This window comes from Ascaphus truei, chromosome 5 (genome assembly GCF_040206685.1).
Source record: "Ascaphus truei isolate aAscTru1 chromosome 5, aAscTru1.hap1, whole genome shotgun sequence".
Classification (NCBI taxonomy): domain Eukaryota; kingdom Metazoa; phylum Chordata; class Amphibia; order Anura; family Ascaphidae; genus Ascaphus; species Ascaphus truei.
In genome coordinates, this window is record NC_134487.1 from 96,927,617 (window position 1) to 96,948,167 (window position 20,551).

General features: G+C 40.6%; 1 protein-coding gene across 4 annotated transcripts in view; it reads left to right on the forward strand.

Annotated features, from left to right (window-relative positions):
• The window catches only part of PTPRR (protein tyrosine phosphatase receptor type R), a 261,570-nt gene that overhangs the window by 215,074 nt on the left and 25,945 nt on the right, over positions 1-20,551 (forward strand). For all 4 annotated transcript variants that reach the window (XM_075600241.1, XM_075600243.1, XM_075600242.1 and 1 more), the window contains 4 exons: positions 8,482-8,668; positions 13,104-13,188; positions 14,436-14,515; positions 18,774-18,911. In XM_075600241.1, the coding sequence (XP_075456356.1) occupies positions 8,482-8,668; positions 13,104-13,188; positions 14,436-14,515; positions 18,774-18,911 (490 nt within the window). The remainder of the gene's footprint in view (positions 1-8,481; positions 8,669-13,103; positions 13,189-14,435; positions 14,516-18,773; positions 18,912-20,551) is intronic.

Sequence of the window (20,551 nt, forward strand, 5' to 3'; positions counted from 1 at the left end):
CACATTTTCCGCCCCGCTGTATTCTAGTAGTGGCGAGTAGCTTAGCGGCGCTATTCGCCACTCTAGAATGGCGTTTTTATGCCGAATCAGCCACGCAAAAACAAGTTGGCTAGTTGATGGTGAGAGGCTGCTGATGGGCACTTAGAAAAAATTCTGGCCTTTTTCCTGGCTGGGATTGATGCCGGGGGTCTCCGGAGCGGATACCAATAATACCAGCACCGGAGCCCCCCGGCATGCATCCGAGGCAGGAAAAATGCTTTTAAATGGCACTTCATTACCTTAGCGGCTTAATTGTGGGTAGCGGGGGTGGGTGAAGGGGGTATTTAGCCATTGTTGTTTGTTTAAGGCTTGCGGGGGGGTTGCGGGTGCGCATAACCCCTTCACGACCGTAGCGGTTAATACCGCTACGGTCATGAAGGGGTTAAACCCTCCCGCTACCCACCCGCAAGCCCTAAACAAACCGCCGTTGGGGCTAAATACCCCCTTCACCCACCCCCGCTACCCACAATAAAAATAAAACACACAAAACAGCCCCACACTAACTAAATAAATATATATAAATACACCAACAACACCTCTACCCCCTAACATACAGTATAGTAATGGGCACAATTACTATTATCCACAAATGGATAATAGTGAATGTGCCCATTTAAAACACATAAAGAACAATAAAAACATTAAATACATATAGCACTCACCCTTGAAAAGAAACATGGCCGGCCTCACATGGTACGGTAGCCAATCAGAGCGTGGGAAGTCTATCCCTACTCTGATTGGCTCTAATACCATGTGACAGGCTTTCACTGATGTCATATCCGTTCTCCCCCAAACCTCTGTCACATGGTCTACTAGAGCCAATCAGAGTTGGGATGGAGTTCCCACGCTCTGATTGGGTACCGTACCATGTGAGGCCGGCCATGTTTCTTTCATGACTTCATCTTAAAGGCAATTGAAGCAAAGCCATTCTGATTGGCTGTGCTTTCATTGCCTTTAAGTGACGTCATCATTTTATTTTGTATCGGCCAAAACACATGGTTTTGACGGCCCAATCAGGGCCGTGGAAACCATGACGAAAATGTGACGTCATAGGCCTTTAAAAGCCTATGTCGTCTCATTTTAAAGCCAGACGCCGAGGAGGAAGGACCTCCCGAAGAAGACCAGGGTGTGGCAGCAGACGGGAAGAAGACCCCAGAAGAGAGCCGCAGCTGAAAAAAAGAAGAATACAGATGAAGATGGATTACAAGTAGAAGACCCGTGGATTGTTTTGATTTATTATTTTAAAGTTTATTATTTTATGGGTTCCTGTTCGTGGATTGGTTCGTGAGTAAGCTGTTCAACGGGAGTCGGTGAGTGGGTCAAGTAATGGTAAGTGAACTAAAGAAATGTATTTTATGTTACTTTGGTTTTTTTTGCTTTTTACATGTGTTTTTTTTATTGTACATCATTTCTTGCCACTGTATGTATTTATGTATGTATGTCTAGAGAGATATATACATACAGGGTAAGAAATGATAGTGTTTGAAAAGCTTGCTTTGCACTATGTTAAATGATTTTGGCTATGCTGCTATGCATAGATGTGTGTTCAATGTATTTTATAATTAGATAGATGTAATTTTTGGGCTTCTATGCTGTACTTTAGGTCATGGTGAGGATTGCTTTTGTATATTTTAATTTTTGGTGTCCTATTTTGTATGATGGTACCTTGTTCTCTTTAAAGGTTGCTATAGTTAATTGTGTAATTGGTATGGATGGTATTTTAATTGTTTTGGGATGTAATTAATGTATGCAAATTGATTGATGGTGAATTTATTGGATTACATAGTATACTTCTTTTGATGTAATGGTTCTTTGGAATATTGTATTGTTAACATTGATTTGCTGCGTCTACATGTTGCTTACATTTTATGCAGCATGTATACAATGTAAATGCAATGTTTTAAGTGACATTTGAGGCTTTGGATTGGAATTTGATGCTTTAGATTGGATGATGACATTTCATTTGTTTAAGAAATAGCATTGTATTTCATTGAGGATGTTAGGGATAAGTGGTATTTATATTGGAGCATGTTTTTGTTAAGCATATATACGACTATTAAGGTTATGGTGGGTAAAAAAAGTGACTAAAACCCTCCACAGTAAAGCATAAAGCAACTGTAAATATTCCTGTATATTCATTTGCATGTCTTAGACAGGTCTGCAACCCTGTCTTTCACCATTATCACCCAGCAAACAGCACTTCCACTACAGCAAGGGATTCTGGGAAATGACATGAAAATGAGCACACAGTGCCACCTTTTATCTCATGCTCACATTACATGAGCAACCCTTAGTCAATGCATGCTGCTTTAAACACAGCTTTTAAGCAAGGACTTGGGAGATGCCAAGTCAGTTAACTGACTTAAGTTAAGTGGGTTAACTGACTTTGCATCTCCCAAGTCCTTGCTTAAAAGCTGTGTTTAAAGCAGCATGCATTGACTAAGGGTTGCTCACGTAATGTGAGCATGAGATAAAAGGTGGCACTGTGTGCTCATTTGCATGTCATTTCCCAGAATCCCTTGCTGCAGTGGAAGTGCTGTTTGCTGGGTGATAATGGTGAAAGACAGGCAGACCTGTCTAAGACATGCAAATGAATATACAGGAATATTTACAGTTGCTATATATATATATATATATATATATATATATATATATATATACAGTGTTCGACAAACCTATACATTTGCTCGCCCCGGGCGAGTGGATTTAACCCCCGGGCGAGTAAATATTGGCCCAAGCAGCACATGTTTGGTACTAGGTGGCGAGTAGATTTTTTTGTGTGGCGAGTAGATTTTTTGGTGATTTGTCAACCACTGTATATATATATATATATATATATATATATATATATATATATATATATATATATATATATATAATTTTTTATTTTATTGTAAAAAAAAATTCATGATGAAGCCACTGTACAAAGGAATGTGTGAAGGGTGGGTATGTGGCCGTGATGGCTTAACCCCTTAATTACCTTTGCGGTTAGTATCCGATAAGGTGATTAAGGGGTTCATTGATATGTGAATGTCATTGCAATGTATTGGCTATGTATTATTTTGGCAACGGACCACAAGGATGATGCTGGCGACTGGGCCTTCTTATTGATGAGATCAGTAGAATTTTCTTTATTTAACTGTGCTAGTTAATGTGTTTAATAATGGCCAAATAATGTATTATCCCTATCTGGACAATAGTTATTTGGCACATTATTGTACTGTATGTGTTGGGGTGGGGGGAGGGGGTATTGGCCCCAAGGGTATGTGGGTAGGCCTCCCTTGTGGGTAGTGGGTGAGGGTGGTTAGGCCTCATGGGGTGGGGGGGTAGTGGGGTAGTGTATGTGGGTGATGGTGGGTTAAGCCCTTAATGACTGTAGCGGTTATAAACCGCTACGGTGATTAAGGGATTAGGGGACATTACATTGGATGTTTTTATTCTTGTTTCTGTTTTGCAGAAGTGGATGGGGCATGGGCAGGATGAAGATGAGGGTGGCCTATATGGGTGAGTGCTATATGTATTTAATGTATTTATTGTTCTTTATGTATTTTAAATGGGCACATTCACTATTATCTATTTGTGGATAATAGTAATGTTGCCCATTACTGTATTGTATGTTGTGTATTGCAATGTTTATTGGGGGGCAATTGTCCCCAATAAACATGCTATTATGCGTTAACCCATTCATTGCCTTAGCGGCTATCCGCTATGATAATGAAGCAGCTTTAATGTATTTTAATAATATTGTGCGGGAGCAGTGGGTCCCCTGAGCTGAACCGCATTGATTTCTGCCTCAGAGACCTCCTGCTTCCCGAGTTACAGGCCCCAGTTTGGGGCATCGGTTACAGTGTCGACGCCATCTTTATTGTGGGCACGTAGCGTATGGGACGCTATAAACATGGCGGCGACACTGCCCAGCCGATCACACATACCGGGGCCTGTAACTCGGGAAGCAGGGGTTCCCTGGTCCACAAAGCAATGCGGTTCAGCTCAGGGGACCCCCTGCTCACTGTACAGTATTATTAAAAATATATTCATGCTGCTTCGCTACCATAGCAGATACCCTGTAAGGTAAGGAAGGAGTCTTTATTGATATGTGTGTTTTACTCATAGTGTAGATGTGCAGAGGGTCTCCGGAGCTGAAGCGCTTTTGTTTTAGGTCCGGGGACCCCCTGCTTCCCGAGATACAGACCCCTTTATGGGGTGCCGGTATCCCTCTGCTTTGTTTACATTCCGCGGTCACGTGATCGGGACCTTTAAACGCAGAGGGATACCGGCACCTCATAAAGGGGCCTGTATCTCGGGAAGCAGGGGGTCCCCCGACCTGAAAAACCAATGCGGTTCAGCTCCGGAGACCCCCTGCACATGTACACTATGAATAAAATTGTATATTAAATCATTTTTAATGTGCCGATGTTTGCGCCGAGAGAGCAACGGGTCTCTCTCTGCTGCAAACACAACTCGGCAGGGGACGGCTTCTCGGCAGCGTCTCGCCACCGGTTACTCGCCATTATATCAAATGGTGGTGGCGCATTCATTCGCCAGGGATTCGCCCCTTACAGCATACAGCGAGTTTAACACGCCACAAACGTGGCTAATTGCAAAACTGGCTAATGCTTTTTTTCGCTGCTTACTGCATAGACCCCAAAGTCTCAAACATCAGTGCATCTGAGTAAGGATTGGTAATGGTATCAACACCTGTTGTTAGTCTCTTATTGGAGGACGGACAAATTATTGTAACACCAGTGAGTTAAACAATAAACTTAATTGAAGGGGTATAAGAAATGCCTGTATGTGGAGTTTTTAAAAAGCCTACAGCTGTCATTTTGAAACAACAACTGTGATTCAATAGTTCCTATTAATAGGCAGAACCCCTAGAGCATCATATTCATCTTCATGTACAAGATAACAGTACTCACGGGTCTGGTGTATACTGTCCTGAGATGCGTGCATCCAGCCGGAGTGTAAGTAGAAGGAAATCCAAATGGAAAAAAAACAGAGCACAGCGTTTCCAAATAATCTGGGGCTAAGCGTCCAGTAGTTAAAAAAATTACTTTTATTAATTTAATATTAATTAATTACTTTTATTAATCTGTAGACAACATGGAAGTGTACAGATACATACTCTGAACGTGTCATGCTATAATAGCGCTTTATCAAAGAGTTATTTTTAACTACTGGATGTTTACCCCAGATTGTTTGGAAACGCTGTGCTCCGTTTTTTCCCGTTTGCATTTCCTTCTATTGCCAGAGAGCCTTTGAAATGATAGTGACACTTAAGTTTCCCCATACCCTTTGACAGTACTTGGTGCCATTTTCATTTTTCCTATAAAAATCAGCTCCCAGGGAGATTCCCGAAACGTTGTGCGTTTACAACCCGCAAATAAACAGTTTATTATGCTAAAATGTCTTGTGTAAGACTTTATTAGAATATGGCAGCAACCGCAGATATCCAGCTCCAAGTTTAACTAAGTGGCTGAAGTGGGATCCCGGCCACTCTACAAATGCCTGCACCTTTTATGGAGAGAAACTATGGCGACTATAATTATCTAAACGGAGTGCGGTAAGATATAAAACCTGTATCCTGACTATAAACATCAGCTTCAGGCAATGACCCTACAGTACTAAACAAGAACGTAAATCACTAGTGTTCCAAAAAGTTGAGAAGTGTTCTGAGTAGTTAAGCAGCTTTGCTGTGTTAAACCACATTGCAATATTTGAAAAAACAATTCTTCCTGTAGAATGTAAAAACATCTTTGTTTATTATAGTTCAAGGTAATACAGTTTCTCTGCCTAATACAGGGCAAACTAGAAGAGCAAAATTTGTACTTTTACATTTGAAATAAGTAATTACGAGACAAGTGAAGGTGGTGACAGCTAATGGTAAGAATATTATATCTTCAGTCATTTATTGACATTGTTTTCAGATTAGGCATCAACGGCATAAGGAAAACCAAATATATGTAACTATTGACCTCTCAGGGGTTAATGTAATCAGGGTCCACAGCAAACATGACACCGATTTTAATGTATGTATGCTGTGTACAATTCATTTTCACTCCTAGCTTTGGGTCCCACTGGGAATGGTGTTTTGGTTTCAACTGGCATGAGAGGAGATCTTTGAGATAAAACCAAGTCCCTCATCCGCAATCACAGCCAACAGCTCTTCCAGCTAATTAATGTCTTCCTTCCACCTGCACATTTGTTGGCAATTGGAGCTCATCAGATAATCCAATCATCAGAGAAACCCAGCTAAGGGCCTGCAGACTGAGATCACAAGAGGAAGTTACTCCCTTCTCTGAAATTCCAGGGCTAAAAGGGCATTGACTTTAACAGGGCAGCAACAATACTCACACAATGTCCCAAACCATTAAAGTGAACTTAAACACAACTGATCAGCACTTCGGGCGTTTCGTATTTAGAGGGAACTGAATAAACACTGCATGGAGTATTTAAAGAAATGACTGACATTATATAAACGTGAAAACAATGTGTCGGCTCCCGGGCTTTTTAGAATCGTGTACTTATATTAGGGCAAAGGGTATGAGATACATATTATTTTCCATGAATTATTACCATGAAGTATGAGGTGGTTCAATGTGATGGACAGAGATTTATAATAAGCACTGCATTCCATTTGTATTTATTTATTTTCTTTGTAAATGCCTCCGTCGCCTAAATTATATTACGTTATTCCCTAAGCAGAAATCTTGCCAATATTCTTACAAAATGAACAATTGTATTTATTTATAAAAATGTCACTGTAGTTTCAATTTAGTGCTATAATTACTGTTATTTATATAGGTTTGTTGTATGATGGGATACCTTTTTTTTAGGGTATCAAAATTAGAGTTGTTCATAGATAAAATTATAGTGCACACAACTTTCAAAGTCTCATAGGCTTGTTCTTTTAGTACACTGAATAAGTCAATATATTTGAAGAAGAAACTGTGAAATTTGGTCCCCTAAAACTGTCACAACCTACAACAAATGTACATTTCTCCAGGACTAATATGGCTACTGGAACTCTGAACTACATCTTATCCTGTTTCAGTATTGTTCATCCTATCTACAGTAATTGAATATTAAAAAGAGAACGTTTTTTGTCCTTAAACTAAACTTTAATATGTATGTTTATAAAGCAGAGAGAGAGAGATTGAGTGTCAGTGAGCTAATTGATTTACATGCATATGTATGTATTTATGTATGTTCTCCAAAACATATATTATAATCTCCACATTACCAAGCTGCTATACTATACTAAAGATGCTCTTCAGAGAAATGTTTATCTTGACATTATACTCTAGGGGCTTTTTCAATCTGTCAAATGTTGGTCAATGACTCACCGTATGCTTTGCGTAGTGCCGGTACAGCTGTAAAGAATTAAGGGATATATCATAATGATTAAAATTATATCGAAAATCAAAATAATTTGCTATTAAAAGGTCTAATGATGGAGATACTGTAGTATCTGAGTGACTTTGATAAATGATTACATTTATACAAAGCAAATAGTATGTGATCTAGCTTGGCCCAATGAAACTAAGAGGGTAGATGGGTATAGTGTAGTCAATAGAGGAAGAACAGATTGTTAAAAATAAAACAAGTGTTCCATATGAAAACAACCAAAAAAAATTTGGTGCATGACCATCAGCAATTAAGTCCAATTTGTTATATTTTATTAATGGGTATTGCAGTGTAGCAGTCAAATCCAAGTGAATTTTTTTTTTTTTTGGTCGCTGGGCTGTCTAATATTTTAGAAAAATGCACTTCTAAATTGCTAAAAAAAAATTGTCTATGGACTGTTATTTTGTGTTTAGGATTTGGAAGCACTGACCTACAGTATGAAACACTGTTTCATTTATGTCCACTTAATAAAATCAAATTTGATGATGTTATTTGTGACTTTGCATATAAAAAAAAAAAACAGAAACTGACAAGTGTAGATAAATAAAATGTTTGTAGTAATATTTGTATTATTTTAATGATGTTATTTGTGACTTTGCATATAAAAAAAAAAACAGAAACTGACAAGTGCAGATAAATAAAATGTTTGTAGTAATATTTGTATTATTTTAAAACACGTTTTGAATTTTGTTCAATAAAAACAAACTGTTTGTATTTAAATGTGACTTTTGTGGGTGATCCCCCAATTAATGCTTAGCACAGGGCCACAAGTGCATTTTTTTAAAAAAAACTTTGGACGTGACCAAAACATTTTTCCAGTTGGATTTGAATGTTACAATGCGATACCTATTAATAAAAATTGGACCAAATTGCTGATGGTCCTGCAACACCCATTGGTTATTCTCGTGGAATGACCTGTTTGTTAGAAATGATTCCTAGTAGTTAAATAATGTTTCAATGCCACCTTCAACCTGAATTTGTGATATAGTAATAAAATAAGCATCAGGAAGACTAACATCTTTTTTTTACTTGCAGGAGAGGTTCCAATGTGTCACTTACTTTGGATATGAGTGGTTTAGGCATTGTTGAACCTTTCAATGCAGTACCTACGCCACGTGAAAAAGTAGCCATCAAATACCTGCAGTCAGCTAACCGTGTCCTGACGAGACAGCAGCTCCGTGATGTGTTTTCAAACTCCAATTTGCTCCATAAAGAATTTATGGTATGCTAAATTACAGTATATATTATAATATCTGACGTGTTATCTTCTACTGGTCTTTCTCACATTTACATAGAACTTTGAAGATGACGCACTCCAGGCTTGTTTTTAAAAATAACAAGCGTTTTATTGAAGTCAACGTTTCGGTGTTATAACCACACCTTCGTCAGGGCATTAGAAACGGTATCACATACAGTGATTTATATAGAGATCAGCTAATTGCCTAAAGAACCACCAAAATACAAGCTCTTTCCCCATCCAAGATCAGAGGACATGAGTGACGTCATGACACCAGAGAGCAATAAAGAAAGAAACAAGTGAGAAAGAAAAATGTGAAAAACATACAGAACCACCACAAAAGAAGGGGAAATTAATATAATCAGACAGAATCAATCAAAATAAAATACACATGTAGATCATATTAACTATTATTCTGCATAATAACTCAATACAAGAGTATTTTATATATAATCTATTTTCCACAACAAATCTCAGTTCATACCAACGGGACCCTAATTTATTGCAAAAAAATATTTAAATATGATGTAATATCTTCATAGTCTTCCTCTTATAGTACACCCAAAAATATCACTTACAGGCAACTCTATGGCAATCATGCACCGCTGTTAACAGTAACATTATCTCCCATTATAGAGCTATTGCCTAGGAGAAAAATATTCTACCTAATTAACAATTTACCATACTGTGGGATGTGTATCATTTATAGGCAACCCAAAGATTCATACTGTATATTGCTACAACTTATTTAATCAGAGACCTTAACAAATTAAAGATATTAATAATAAATACAAATAATAATATTTTTTTTTAAAGGCCAAAAATTGTTTTGAAAAAATTGTCAAATACAAACTAAAAGGTACAAATAAGGCTGATTAAGTACAGGATATTGTTATTATCAGGGAGTTACATGTCAGGAGAGGATGAGAATCCAGAATACACAAATTAAAAATCAATATATAGGGATAAAGGTAAACCAATAGACCCATAGTTCATGGTCATTGACATATACTAACACCCATTATGCAGAATTGTCCGCTGGTGAATATATCATGCCAACCTTGAACATATATGGGGGAAAAACGAGTAGATATTCATTCAGTTATGGTGCAACCGTATTTTAGAAGAACCAATGCCAAAGACAGCATGTTGTTGCCTTACCTCAATGAAACACATGTATCCTTGATTAATATTGATACCTCTGGGTGCAGAAGCATCACAAGTATAGATCCAATAGGCTTCTCTGTGACATCAGCGCACGGCGCGACGAAAGCTAGGCCAAGCTTACTTCCGGCATGCTGACGTCAGAGCCCCGTCGCACACCGGCAGTGGAAGCTCAGCGGTGTGGGACAGAAAGAGGAAAGATCCTGCAGGCACCTGAGAGCCGGGGCCCGACCGTGACTGGCAGCAGGGCCTGGCCAGAGGTCGGGGGAAATTTGCAATGCCGGCCGGGCCCACCCTCCCCAGCCAGCGGGCACGGGACACCAGCCCCGGCTGTCCCCACTCTTGGTGGCCCTGCTCTCAAGGTGTAATCAGGGTGGCTCTCTCAGAAAGTGAAGTGCCACTGTGTTCTCATCCTCCCTCAACATTTCACTTTTTGTTCTCTCATTAATACATTTAATGTTACTTTTATGTTCTGTTAATCTCCGTCTGAATTGTTGGTTTTACCAAAGTACTGTAGATTTTACTACTTTGACATTTCAGCATGTGCACACAGAAAGTGCTAAGGCAGTTCATATAACAGTTAATATCATTTATTTTTACCGGTATATGGGTGAAAAAAACAGGTACCCTGAATGAATGAATTACACGTCCAACACTTTTTACATGAATAGCAACTCTGTTTCGTTGAAAGAGGATTAGCCACTTTTCTCTATCAACCAGATCCACTCGCACTAATAGATCTCTCACATTCTTATTGCGTTGGTAAACCATAAGTGGTTGCTGCTTAATACTATTGACAATATCATTATCACCCTCCATCATGTGCCATGAGTATTTAACTGACCTTTTTTTTTAGCAGCTGGACTGTATGTATGTATAAAAGGAAACTTGTTACACTTTCTTTGGATTTCGATTCTGTAATCTTGCTTTATAGAGGGCATTATTAAAAATCCTCTCAGTATAACCTCTTTCAATAAATCGTTGATACATCTCTTCCAGTTTTCTCTCATAGTCCAGTGGGGCACTGCAAATCCTATTGCCCCTCATAAACTGGGAGATAGGCAAACCCTTTCTCATATTTAGGCATTGGAAGGATTTTGCCGCCTGTAGCCACATGTGTTCTTTTTTAGGGAATACCATTTTATTTCATTCATGTCTTCTCTTGTACGATATTATTTTAGTTATTATAAATTTCTATTCAGGGGCAGTGCTAGCTTCTTGGGTTCTTTAAGCAGGAATGGTCTGGTGGACTTACAGTACTTATCAAATTACTAATTATTTCCACAAACAAACCAGTGTTGGGAATAACCAGCCAGTGTTTTATGTATAGATATATAATAATTTATTTATACATTTCTACATTCTGGTGTGTCTAAGGAGTGAGCAATGATTGAAAACAATTAGTGTACCAATGAAAAATTGTTGGGTGGGATAGATAGTACAGTATCTTCAGAAATGCATGCAGGACTTTACGTAAAAGAAAATCTGGACAGGAAGAAATAATTAACAAGAAAGCAGACCTACTGTACAGTATACCAACTCAATGTCAGTGATTTTGTAGGGAACCACCATAATAACTTCAGTATATTTATATACCTGTTTAATAAATAGAGTAATAATACTGTACTTGGATCCAAAAGCTGCCTGCCTGTCCTTGAGAAAACTTTAATACTGATATGAAGATAGCAATATAAAAGCTAAAAACTGAGAGTGAAAATGACAACATTACAGATAATAAAGAACATATTTAAACAATTCAGCAAAGCGCTCAAATAAAAGCATTTCTAAAATATTGCCATAATGTTTCCATTAATTCAATATATAACTGTTTGCGCTACTGACAATTTTAAATAAAATATTTAATTTATACGTTATACTTTTTAACTCACTTTTCAGTAAAATCTCCCATATCTAAGGCTAAGGGCTGGGATCCGCAGCGCCCGGCGGCGCGGGCGGCCGCGTGAGTGTTCCCCACCAGCAGGGGAATCCTCCCGAGCAGGTCCCAGTCCCCCCTCGCTGCACGGCTCACTACACGCTGTGATGCGTCAGCCGCCAGGGGATGCAAGAAAATTGTTATCCCGAGCGGTGACGCGTCACGTGGTGCGCAGATGAGCCAATCAGGGGTGGGAGCTGTCAGACAGCTTCCTGCACAAGATAGGGGGTGGTGTGTGTGTGTGTGTGTGTGTGTGTGTGTGTCAGCGTGTGTGTGTGTGTGTGTCAGTGTGTCAGCGTGTGGGGAGGGCATTTGTGGGGGAGGGGGAGGAAGCTGCTTACATTCCGGCAGCCCACAGCAGCTCCCTCCTGCAGCCCGGGAGCCGGAGCACGAGCCCGTGGAGGGAGGTGGGGGAGTAGCGGGTCCCTGTGCTCAAGCCACGCCCCCCTCCCACTCCCGCTCCGCTCCCGCTCACCTACAGACCGCATATCGCGGTCTGTGCCTGTCAGCGCGCCGCCTGTCTGCAGTGCAGACGCGCTGACTGAGGGAGCGGGGCCTTAGCCTAAGGCCTGTATGTACTAAGCAGTGGTGTTCCATAAGACACCTTCTGCTGCTGCCGGAAGACTCCTAGGGCCTTATTCTGCAGGTATATTAGCTGAAGTAACAGATTGGGCTTCAATGGGGAGTTTGGGCTTAAAACGGCCTGATTGGACGCTTCGGCTGATATAGAATAAGCGCCCTTATATTCTATCCAAGTTAATGGGCCATAATGGCCTGTATTTACTAGGCAGCCCTGAGCTGTATTTACTAGGCAGCCCTGAGCTGTATTTACTAGGCAGCCTTGAGCTGTATTTACTAGGCAGCCCTGAGCTGTATTTACTATGCAGCTTTGAGCTGTATTTACTAGGCAGCATTGAGCTGTATTTACTAGGCAGCCTTGAGCTGTATTTACTAGGCAGTCTTGAGCTGTATTTACTGGGCAGTCTTGAGCTGTATTTACTAGGCAGTCTTGAGCTGTAAGGTTTGTTTCAGGATGGTGTCTCATAGTAGAAGTCTTCTTAGTCCATATGGGCCGCAGTATGCAGTGGCAGTGTATGGTTACCATTGCATTGCATAATGTTTAGCATTGTTCTTCTGTTGTACACCACCATAAATTATTATATTTTTTTGATTGAATGAAGGTAACCAAAATACATCTCTACTGAGTATTCAACAAAATAGGTTTTAGTCTGCACTATCTTGTTGCTTCAAATCTTTACAGTATGCAATTAGGAAATGCTTATTTAACACTTTATTTACTTCTTTTTTTTTTTACTTAAACAGGAAATACCAATGAATTTTTTGGATCCCAAAGAGCTTGATATCCCAAGTCATGGAACCAAAAACCGATACAAAACTATATTGCCAAGTAAGTTTGCCATTTGGACCCTTACTGGCCACACCGTGAGGCCATCCTGCCACAGTTAGCAAAACATTTTTGCAGTCTGCTGTTTTGGCAAAATTTCTCTTATAAAAAAAGGGAGAGGGGGATTTTTCTGGTTCTGGACTCAGGCGCTCCCACATCTCTTGGGTGGATGAAAGGTTGTCGTGAATGATATAAAATGGAATACTTCTTGAAGTGTATGCGACAACCTCTTATTCTGTACATACTGTATGCCTGTTAGCATAATTCTATTGTATGCTTTATGCTACATGTAGTACTATGAGACAAAATGCTGTGTATATGAATTACTTGCATTTTAATAGTACATTTACTACATTATTTTCTCAGATTTATTTTTATGACTTTAGTTACAAATCATTCAAAATAAATTTAGGAAGTCTTTTTGATGTCATAAATTACATTTGAGAAATCCACCATAAGTTACCTCTTGTCTTCAACTATGTCCTGGCACAGATTTATAACAATACATGGTTACATTAAAAGAATAGTTATACAGTCAATAGTTATACAGTCAATTCACAGACATTTCATGGACAGAGAGTTGGAAAATTGGGTACAAGGGATAAAAGATCCAGATTGATATAGAGCAGCTTTAACATCACTTTAACATCACCAAACATCAGCAAATGGCTCACCCCTTTGGCTGCTCATCTACTGCACCAAAGGATGTCCGCTTTTGGGGCAACGCAGATGTACACTGGGGGTGTTCAGATTCAATGCAGCTGTGAATTCAAAGTTATTTGTCTCCTTGGCTCATTATATTTCCAGTGGGTGGGGTTGACATTCCACAAAGTACAAACAAATGTTAACCTTTAGCACGCTGGTCCTGTGCAGAGGAGAGCAGCTCTTGGGGAGCCCCATCAGACTGTCCGCCTTTGGGGCAACGCAGATGTGAGTGTTACTATACTAGAGTGATTCAATGTTGTAATACTGTAGCTGCATTCCTCTCAGGGAATGTACATTAGATGTATTGTAGGTTTTGATACCTTTTAATAGACCAGAGTGAGAGTTCTTCATACATGTACATGAATTTATAGTGCACAAGCCTCTTCTTCAAGGGCAAACCTTTCATATTGGTCCACTCAAAAGTATCCCAGCCTACAACAAATGAATATTGCCAGCGAATGAGAGTATATGCTCTCTGAGGTTAATATTAAAATATACAAAAATTCACTCAGTATTTCACAATATGCTTTTAATCTTCTGTTTAGATCCAGTAAGCAGAGTGTGTCTGAAACCAAAGAATGCAAAGGATGCTTTGAGCACCTATATAAATGCTAATTTTATTAAGGTGAGTGCTGTTTGCATGTATCTGTGTTTGCTTAGTGCCTTAAGTTGTTTTGAAACCTTTATCTGAAACCTCAGTCTCCATGACACTTCTAGCTTCTTGATAACAGTAAAGCATGATCACATAGCAATTCTGATATGGCAAATCCGTGGTTTCATACAAAGCACGTGCGCTCTTTTCTGTGGAGTTGGTATATAACCTTCATCTATAGCATGTGATTATAATGCATGTGCATTCCTGTTTACAAACATGCCATTCACATATATCAAAGCTACACAATGTTATTCTTGCAAATATGTAATGTGTGACCCCATCAATGGTGGTGTTCTTTCATTGAGAAGGAGTGGCCTATGCATAAAGACACTGACTGGCACTGAGCTTGACGCAGTGGGAGCCTGGTTCAATTCCTGGTGTCAGCTCCTTGTGACCTTGGGCAAGTCACTTTATCTCCCTTTGTAACAGGCACCCAAAACATAGGTTGTAAGCTCCACGGGGCAGGCACCTGTGCTTGCAAAAAGAAACTGTAAAGCGCTACGTAAAACTAGCAGCACTGTACAAGAACATGCTATTATTATTACTATTGGGTTACACTTGGAACACCAGTAGATTTAAAATAATGGTGAGCTGGTTACGGTATCAAACTTGTTCCTTCATTTTAGGTAGTTGTGTTAATACATTCATAGCAAAAGGGCCATCTGCATCATTTTAGAAACTGCTCCAATTTTGGACATAAAAAAATTGTAAACATGCTTCTAACCTCATGATTATGGAAAAATATATATCTGATGGAAATATCTTTATAATCTCATTCATAATCAAATGTAAAAATAATGGAAATCAGATGTGGCAAAGAAGGTAAGAAGAAACTCTGTAGGCAGGATTGAACCATTGTATATACAGTATATTATCAACATTATAAACAGACTGCTTGTTAGCATCTATGGTTAGCAAGTACACTTTGAGACAGACACCAGAGAAGTGTAAGCATTAACGTTTTTCATATTGTAGAAGACAAATGTGCTCTCGTTTCAGCAGAGCTAAAAGAGTTTACACATTCTGGACCAAATACATGGTAGTTTGTCAAAGCCAACCCTTCAAAATGTATAAAACTTGAATGCATGCACAAACAAACCGCCTATTTTGTTGTTAGTGTAATTTTCAAGTTACCACTTGTTCTGCATATTGTCCATCTATGATTGTCTAGTTTATTTATTTATAACAACATGTATATAGCGCCCTTATCCAGGGCGCTGTATTGTTAGTTAGTTAAACTTGTTTGGTTGGTGGGCAGGGGAGGGAACATTATGGACCGGGCTATGGGTTGGGAGCATTTAAGAGCTTGCTTGGTTGGTAGACAGGGGTTGGAGTAAGGTCTCTGGATTTAATCTGGTCGGTGGCATGGGGATGGGTCCGACAGTGTGGACAGTAGTGTCAATTGGATGTATAGTATGAGGTGGGTAACTTTGGAGGGTTTTGGAGAGGCTTTAGGAAGGGGTTGATGGTAGAGGAGATCATGGGAGTTGGGGAGGGTGGAAAGGAGGTTAATGGGGGATCATTGGCTGTGATGGAAAAGAGATGAGTTTTGAGTTGCTTTCTGAAGATAGTTAGGGAAGGGGCAGATAGGATGTGATGAGGGAGCTTGTTCCAATGGCTGGGCGAGTAAGGCAAATCATCAGAATCGGGAGGCGGCACAGGGGGCTGGGGTGAGTGAGGGTTGTGGCAGTCAGGGAGCAAGGAGGACGGTAAGGAGTGCACCGAGAGATGAGTGCTGAAAGGAAAGGAGGGGCAAGACCATGGAGAGATTTGTAGACCAGGCTGAGGAATTTGAAGAGGGAACATTGTTGGATGGGTAGCCAGTGGAGTTGGGAGAGGAGAGGGATGGTGCGGGCAGATCAGGGGAGATTGAGGTGTGTACAGGCAGCAGCATTTTGGATTTGTTGGAGGGGTATGGAGGAGTAGAGGGGGAGACCGAGGAGAAGGGAGTTACAGTAGTCGAGACGGGTGAAAATAAGGGAGTGGATGAGAAGTTTGGCCGAGGAGAGAGAAATGAGTGGACACATTTTTCTTATGTTGTATGGGTGGTAGCGACAGGCTATGTGTTGGGCAAAGAGGAGGGAATGATCAAAGGTGACTCCAAGGTTGCGAGCAAAAGTGGAGGGGAGATAGTGACTGGGGAAAGGAGATGGTGGGGATTAGGGAGTATGGGAAGGAGGGGGAAGCAGGAAAGTAGATTGCTTCAATATTAGCTGGGTTCATTTGTAGGAAGTGGGAGTACATCCATGTGGAAATAGCAGTAAGGCAGGCAGAGATATGGGTGGAAAGTTCAGGTGAGAATAGTGGGAAGGAGAAATAGATTTGGATGTCGTCTGCAAAAAAATGGATGTTAAATCAATGGGAGGAGATGAGATCACAGAGGGGAGCTGTGTAGATGGATAAGAGGAGAGGACTAAGACCAGAACCTTGGGGCACACCCATTTGGAGGCTGGTGGGCAGAGAGGATGAATTGTTGAAGGTGAAAGAGTAGCAGCGGTGGGAGAGATAGAATGAGAGCCATGAAAGGGCGGTGTCAGTGATTCCAAGGTTGGTGAGCGTGGAGATGAGAATGAGGTGATCGACGGTGTCAAAGGCTGAAGAGAGCTCGAAGAGGATGAGAGTGGAGGAGAGTTTGGAGTGGCGAGCTTTGGTGAGAAAGTTGTGGATGGTGAGAAGGGCAGTTTCAGTAGAGTGTGAGAGACGGAAGCCAGACTGGACAATGGGGAGGGGGGAATGGGTGAGGATGAAGGTGGAGAGCTTGTTGTGAACGATGCGTTTGAGGAGTTTGGATAAGTATGGAAGGAGTGAGATAGGGCAATAGTTGGAGGGGAGGGCAGGGTCGAGAGATGTTTTTTTGAGGAGAGGGATATTGCCGCAGTTTTGAAGGAGTCTGGGTATTGTCCACTGGATAGGGAGAGGTTAAAGAAGGAGGAGAGATAGGGGAGGAGGAGTGGGAGGAGAGTAGGGATGCGGGAGTGTGTAATAGGGTCAGACGGGGATGTGGTGGGATGAGAGCGTTTGATGATTGAGAGGAGATCATCATCAGAGATTGGGCAGAAGGAGGGGAAAGTGTGGGTAGGGTGGTGGAAGGAGGGAGAGGGGGGCAGCAGTGGGGATGGAAACACGGATGTTATTAATTTTTTGTGAAAAGTAGGAGGCAAGGTCCATGGCTGAGAGAGGGAGGGTGGCTTAGGCGAGAGAGATGGGGTGGGTCATAGCAGATTGTTTAGGGTGGAGAATAGTTGGCGTGGATGAGGTGATAGTGATTTGATTAGGGTGTATATTTGTTTTTTCAATTTGAGAGTGGAGGTGTACTGGTGAAGGAGGGACACACAGAGTGGAGTGGTGTGATTAAATGGAGGGAGGAAGATAATGCAGAGTTGAGGGTAGATAGGGCAGATTTCAATGAGAGGAAAATGATGTGAGTGGAGGGAGGAGTGATGAGGTGGAGGAGGTAAGGGAGGGTGGGTTAATGGATTTGAGGTTAATGCGAAGGGTGAGAAGGGAGGAGGAGCAGGAAGGCTGATGCAAAGGATGTGAAGAGAAGGTGATCGGCAGGTGGGACAAGGAGTTTAGAGGGGGACTTGGTGTGGCATCTTGCCATGAGGAAAAGGTTGAGGGTGCCTCCGTGTATGTGGGTGGGGGTGAATCAGTGAGAGAGAGTCCAAAGGAGGAGATGAAAGCCGAGGCAGAGGTGAGGTTGTCCAGGTGAAGATTAAAGTCACCCTTGAGGATGACAAGGGGTTTGGGAAATGGTGATAGTGAAGAGAGGACGCAGTCGAACTCATTGAAAAATTGTATGGGTTAGCCAGGGGGACATAAATTATGATAATTGTGAATGATAGGGGGAAAGAGAAAGAGAAGTCATGGAATTCAAGGGAGGAAAAAGGGAGTGAGGGGAAGGAAGGGGAGTTGGGGGCAGGTATCCAGGATGAGGAGATATAGTTGCTTGGTCTTTAGCCTAATTTCTTTTGGAAAAGAACCACTGACTGACCAAATGCAAAAGAAGCTCAAACAGCATAATACTTTGTCCTAATACGTGACTAAGGGACTTATTCTATATCGGCCAATGTAAATGGGGAATTTCGGCCCAATCAGCAAATCAAGACATATATGTATATGTGTGTATAACAATATTCCAATGTATAGACTAATTTATATGTTAATATAATTTTCTTTCACTAGTATTTTGATAAATTATTGCTATTCTCCTTGTTAACTCTTGTAGGGTTACCGTGGCGCAGAAAAGTCATTCATTGCCACGCAAGGTCCAATGATTAACACCGTGAATGATTTCTGGCAGATGGTTTGGCAAGAAGATGTGCCTGTTATTGTTATGATTACAAAGCTGAAAGAAAAAAATGAGGTATAGTTCATACAGTCAAGCAAAGTATCTAGCATGATCATTTCTGAGACTTGCTGTGATGTACAAAGCACTCTGTTGGTAAAATACAAGTGCCATATGATACACATAAGATTACATTAAGAATAACAGCTATGTTACATACTGTAGTTACATCGCTATACAGTAGATGATGAAAAAAGACCTATGTCCATCAAGTTCAACCTATGCTAAATTTAGATGACTGAAACCTATTCTATATTTTTGTTTACAGTATTTGAGTATTTCACTATGTTATACTCATAAAAATGATCTACCTTTTTCATAGATAGATTTCTAGATTATATCCCAGAGAAGTTGCCCTTTAAATTGCATTGGTTTTTAAGGGGTTTCAAATGTACTGTAAATTGGGGCGTGTGTGGGAGATGCAACTTAGCCTCTTTATTCCTCAGGGAATGTTGAATCCTTCCTTCTCACTAGAAGATTTGTCTTATCTCGCCCATGTCTCACCACACTTACTGTACTTTACAAATTTGAAAAATACAGTATATTGCAGGCAAATGCTTTAAAATGTGGTAAACAAATTTTGATTCAGCACATTTCTGCTGGTATTGTTAGAAAATTATGATTTTCTGGTGTAAAGTGTCACAATACATTGACACCATCTTAAAAATGACATTTCCAATGGATTCTGATGATGCCCTTCTCTTTGGGAATTCAAAGGTATGGAAACATCCACTGACATATACTGTATACCTTTCAGGGTATATATCATTTTTGTTAGTGGTAGGAGGATGTGGGTGACTGGTGCTTCAAAGATGAATTGCCTCCCACCGATGTATGATTCTCTGATAGGACCATTCCGCTATATAATGAACGTACTAATGGTACAGCATCCTTTGTAGGGATTTTAAGGGACTAGTACCTAGTGCTCACTGGCACACATGTAAAGTACAAAAGATTGTCCCATATAAAGCTGGCACAATAGCATAAGGAAACAGGAATGACTCACTGTTTGATTCCAAGGTCCTTCAGTGTGATCCTGTCGCGGTTTTCACACGGCGTGCTGATCCGCCCAGCAGGGTGAACAGGAAGATTGGGGAAAAAAGGCAGCGCACTGCCAAAAAACAGGAGGAGGCTCACAAATAAAATTGAGATTATTTATTCAATAAATGGATCATGACTGACCCCTGGAGCAGCAGCAAAAAACACACCTACGTGTTTTGTGCCGTGTGCCCTTTATCAAGGTGTATATTACTTACAAAACAACCGGCATATAAATACACATGCCGATCGCGCCAATGAGTGATGTCACAGCCCATTGTCCAATCCGCTTTGAGCTCCTTCTTGCAGGGGCTCTGATAGGGCAGTGTGTGAGTATCAATATGTACAAACTTTATTGAGACCATACGGTCCTACACAAACACCAATAAAGGTGTATAACCTTATGTACAAGTGCTCTGATTGGCTAATCCAGATCTCAACAAGAGAAGCTTTATGAACGGCACCCACACACAAACAGACAATCATCTGCAATATCAATTGTTAGACGGGCCGTGACGTCAGTTACTCGGCTTACAATACCTAAACAAACTGACTTAGTCAACCCCAGAAAAGATATTAACATAAATAACCTTTACTAGACCAAAGGTGACTTTAGAACA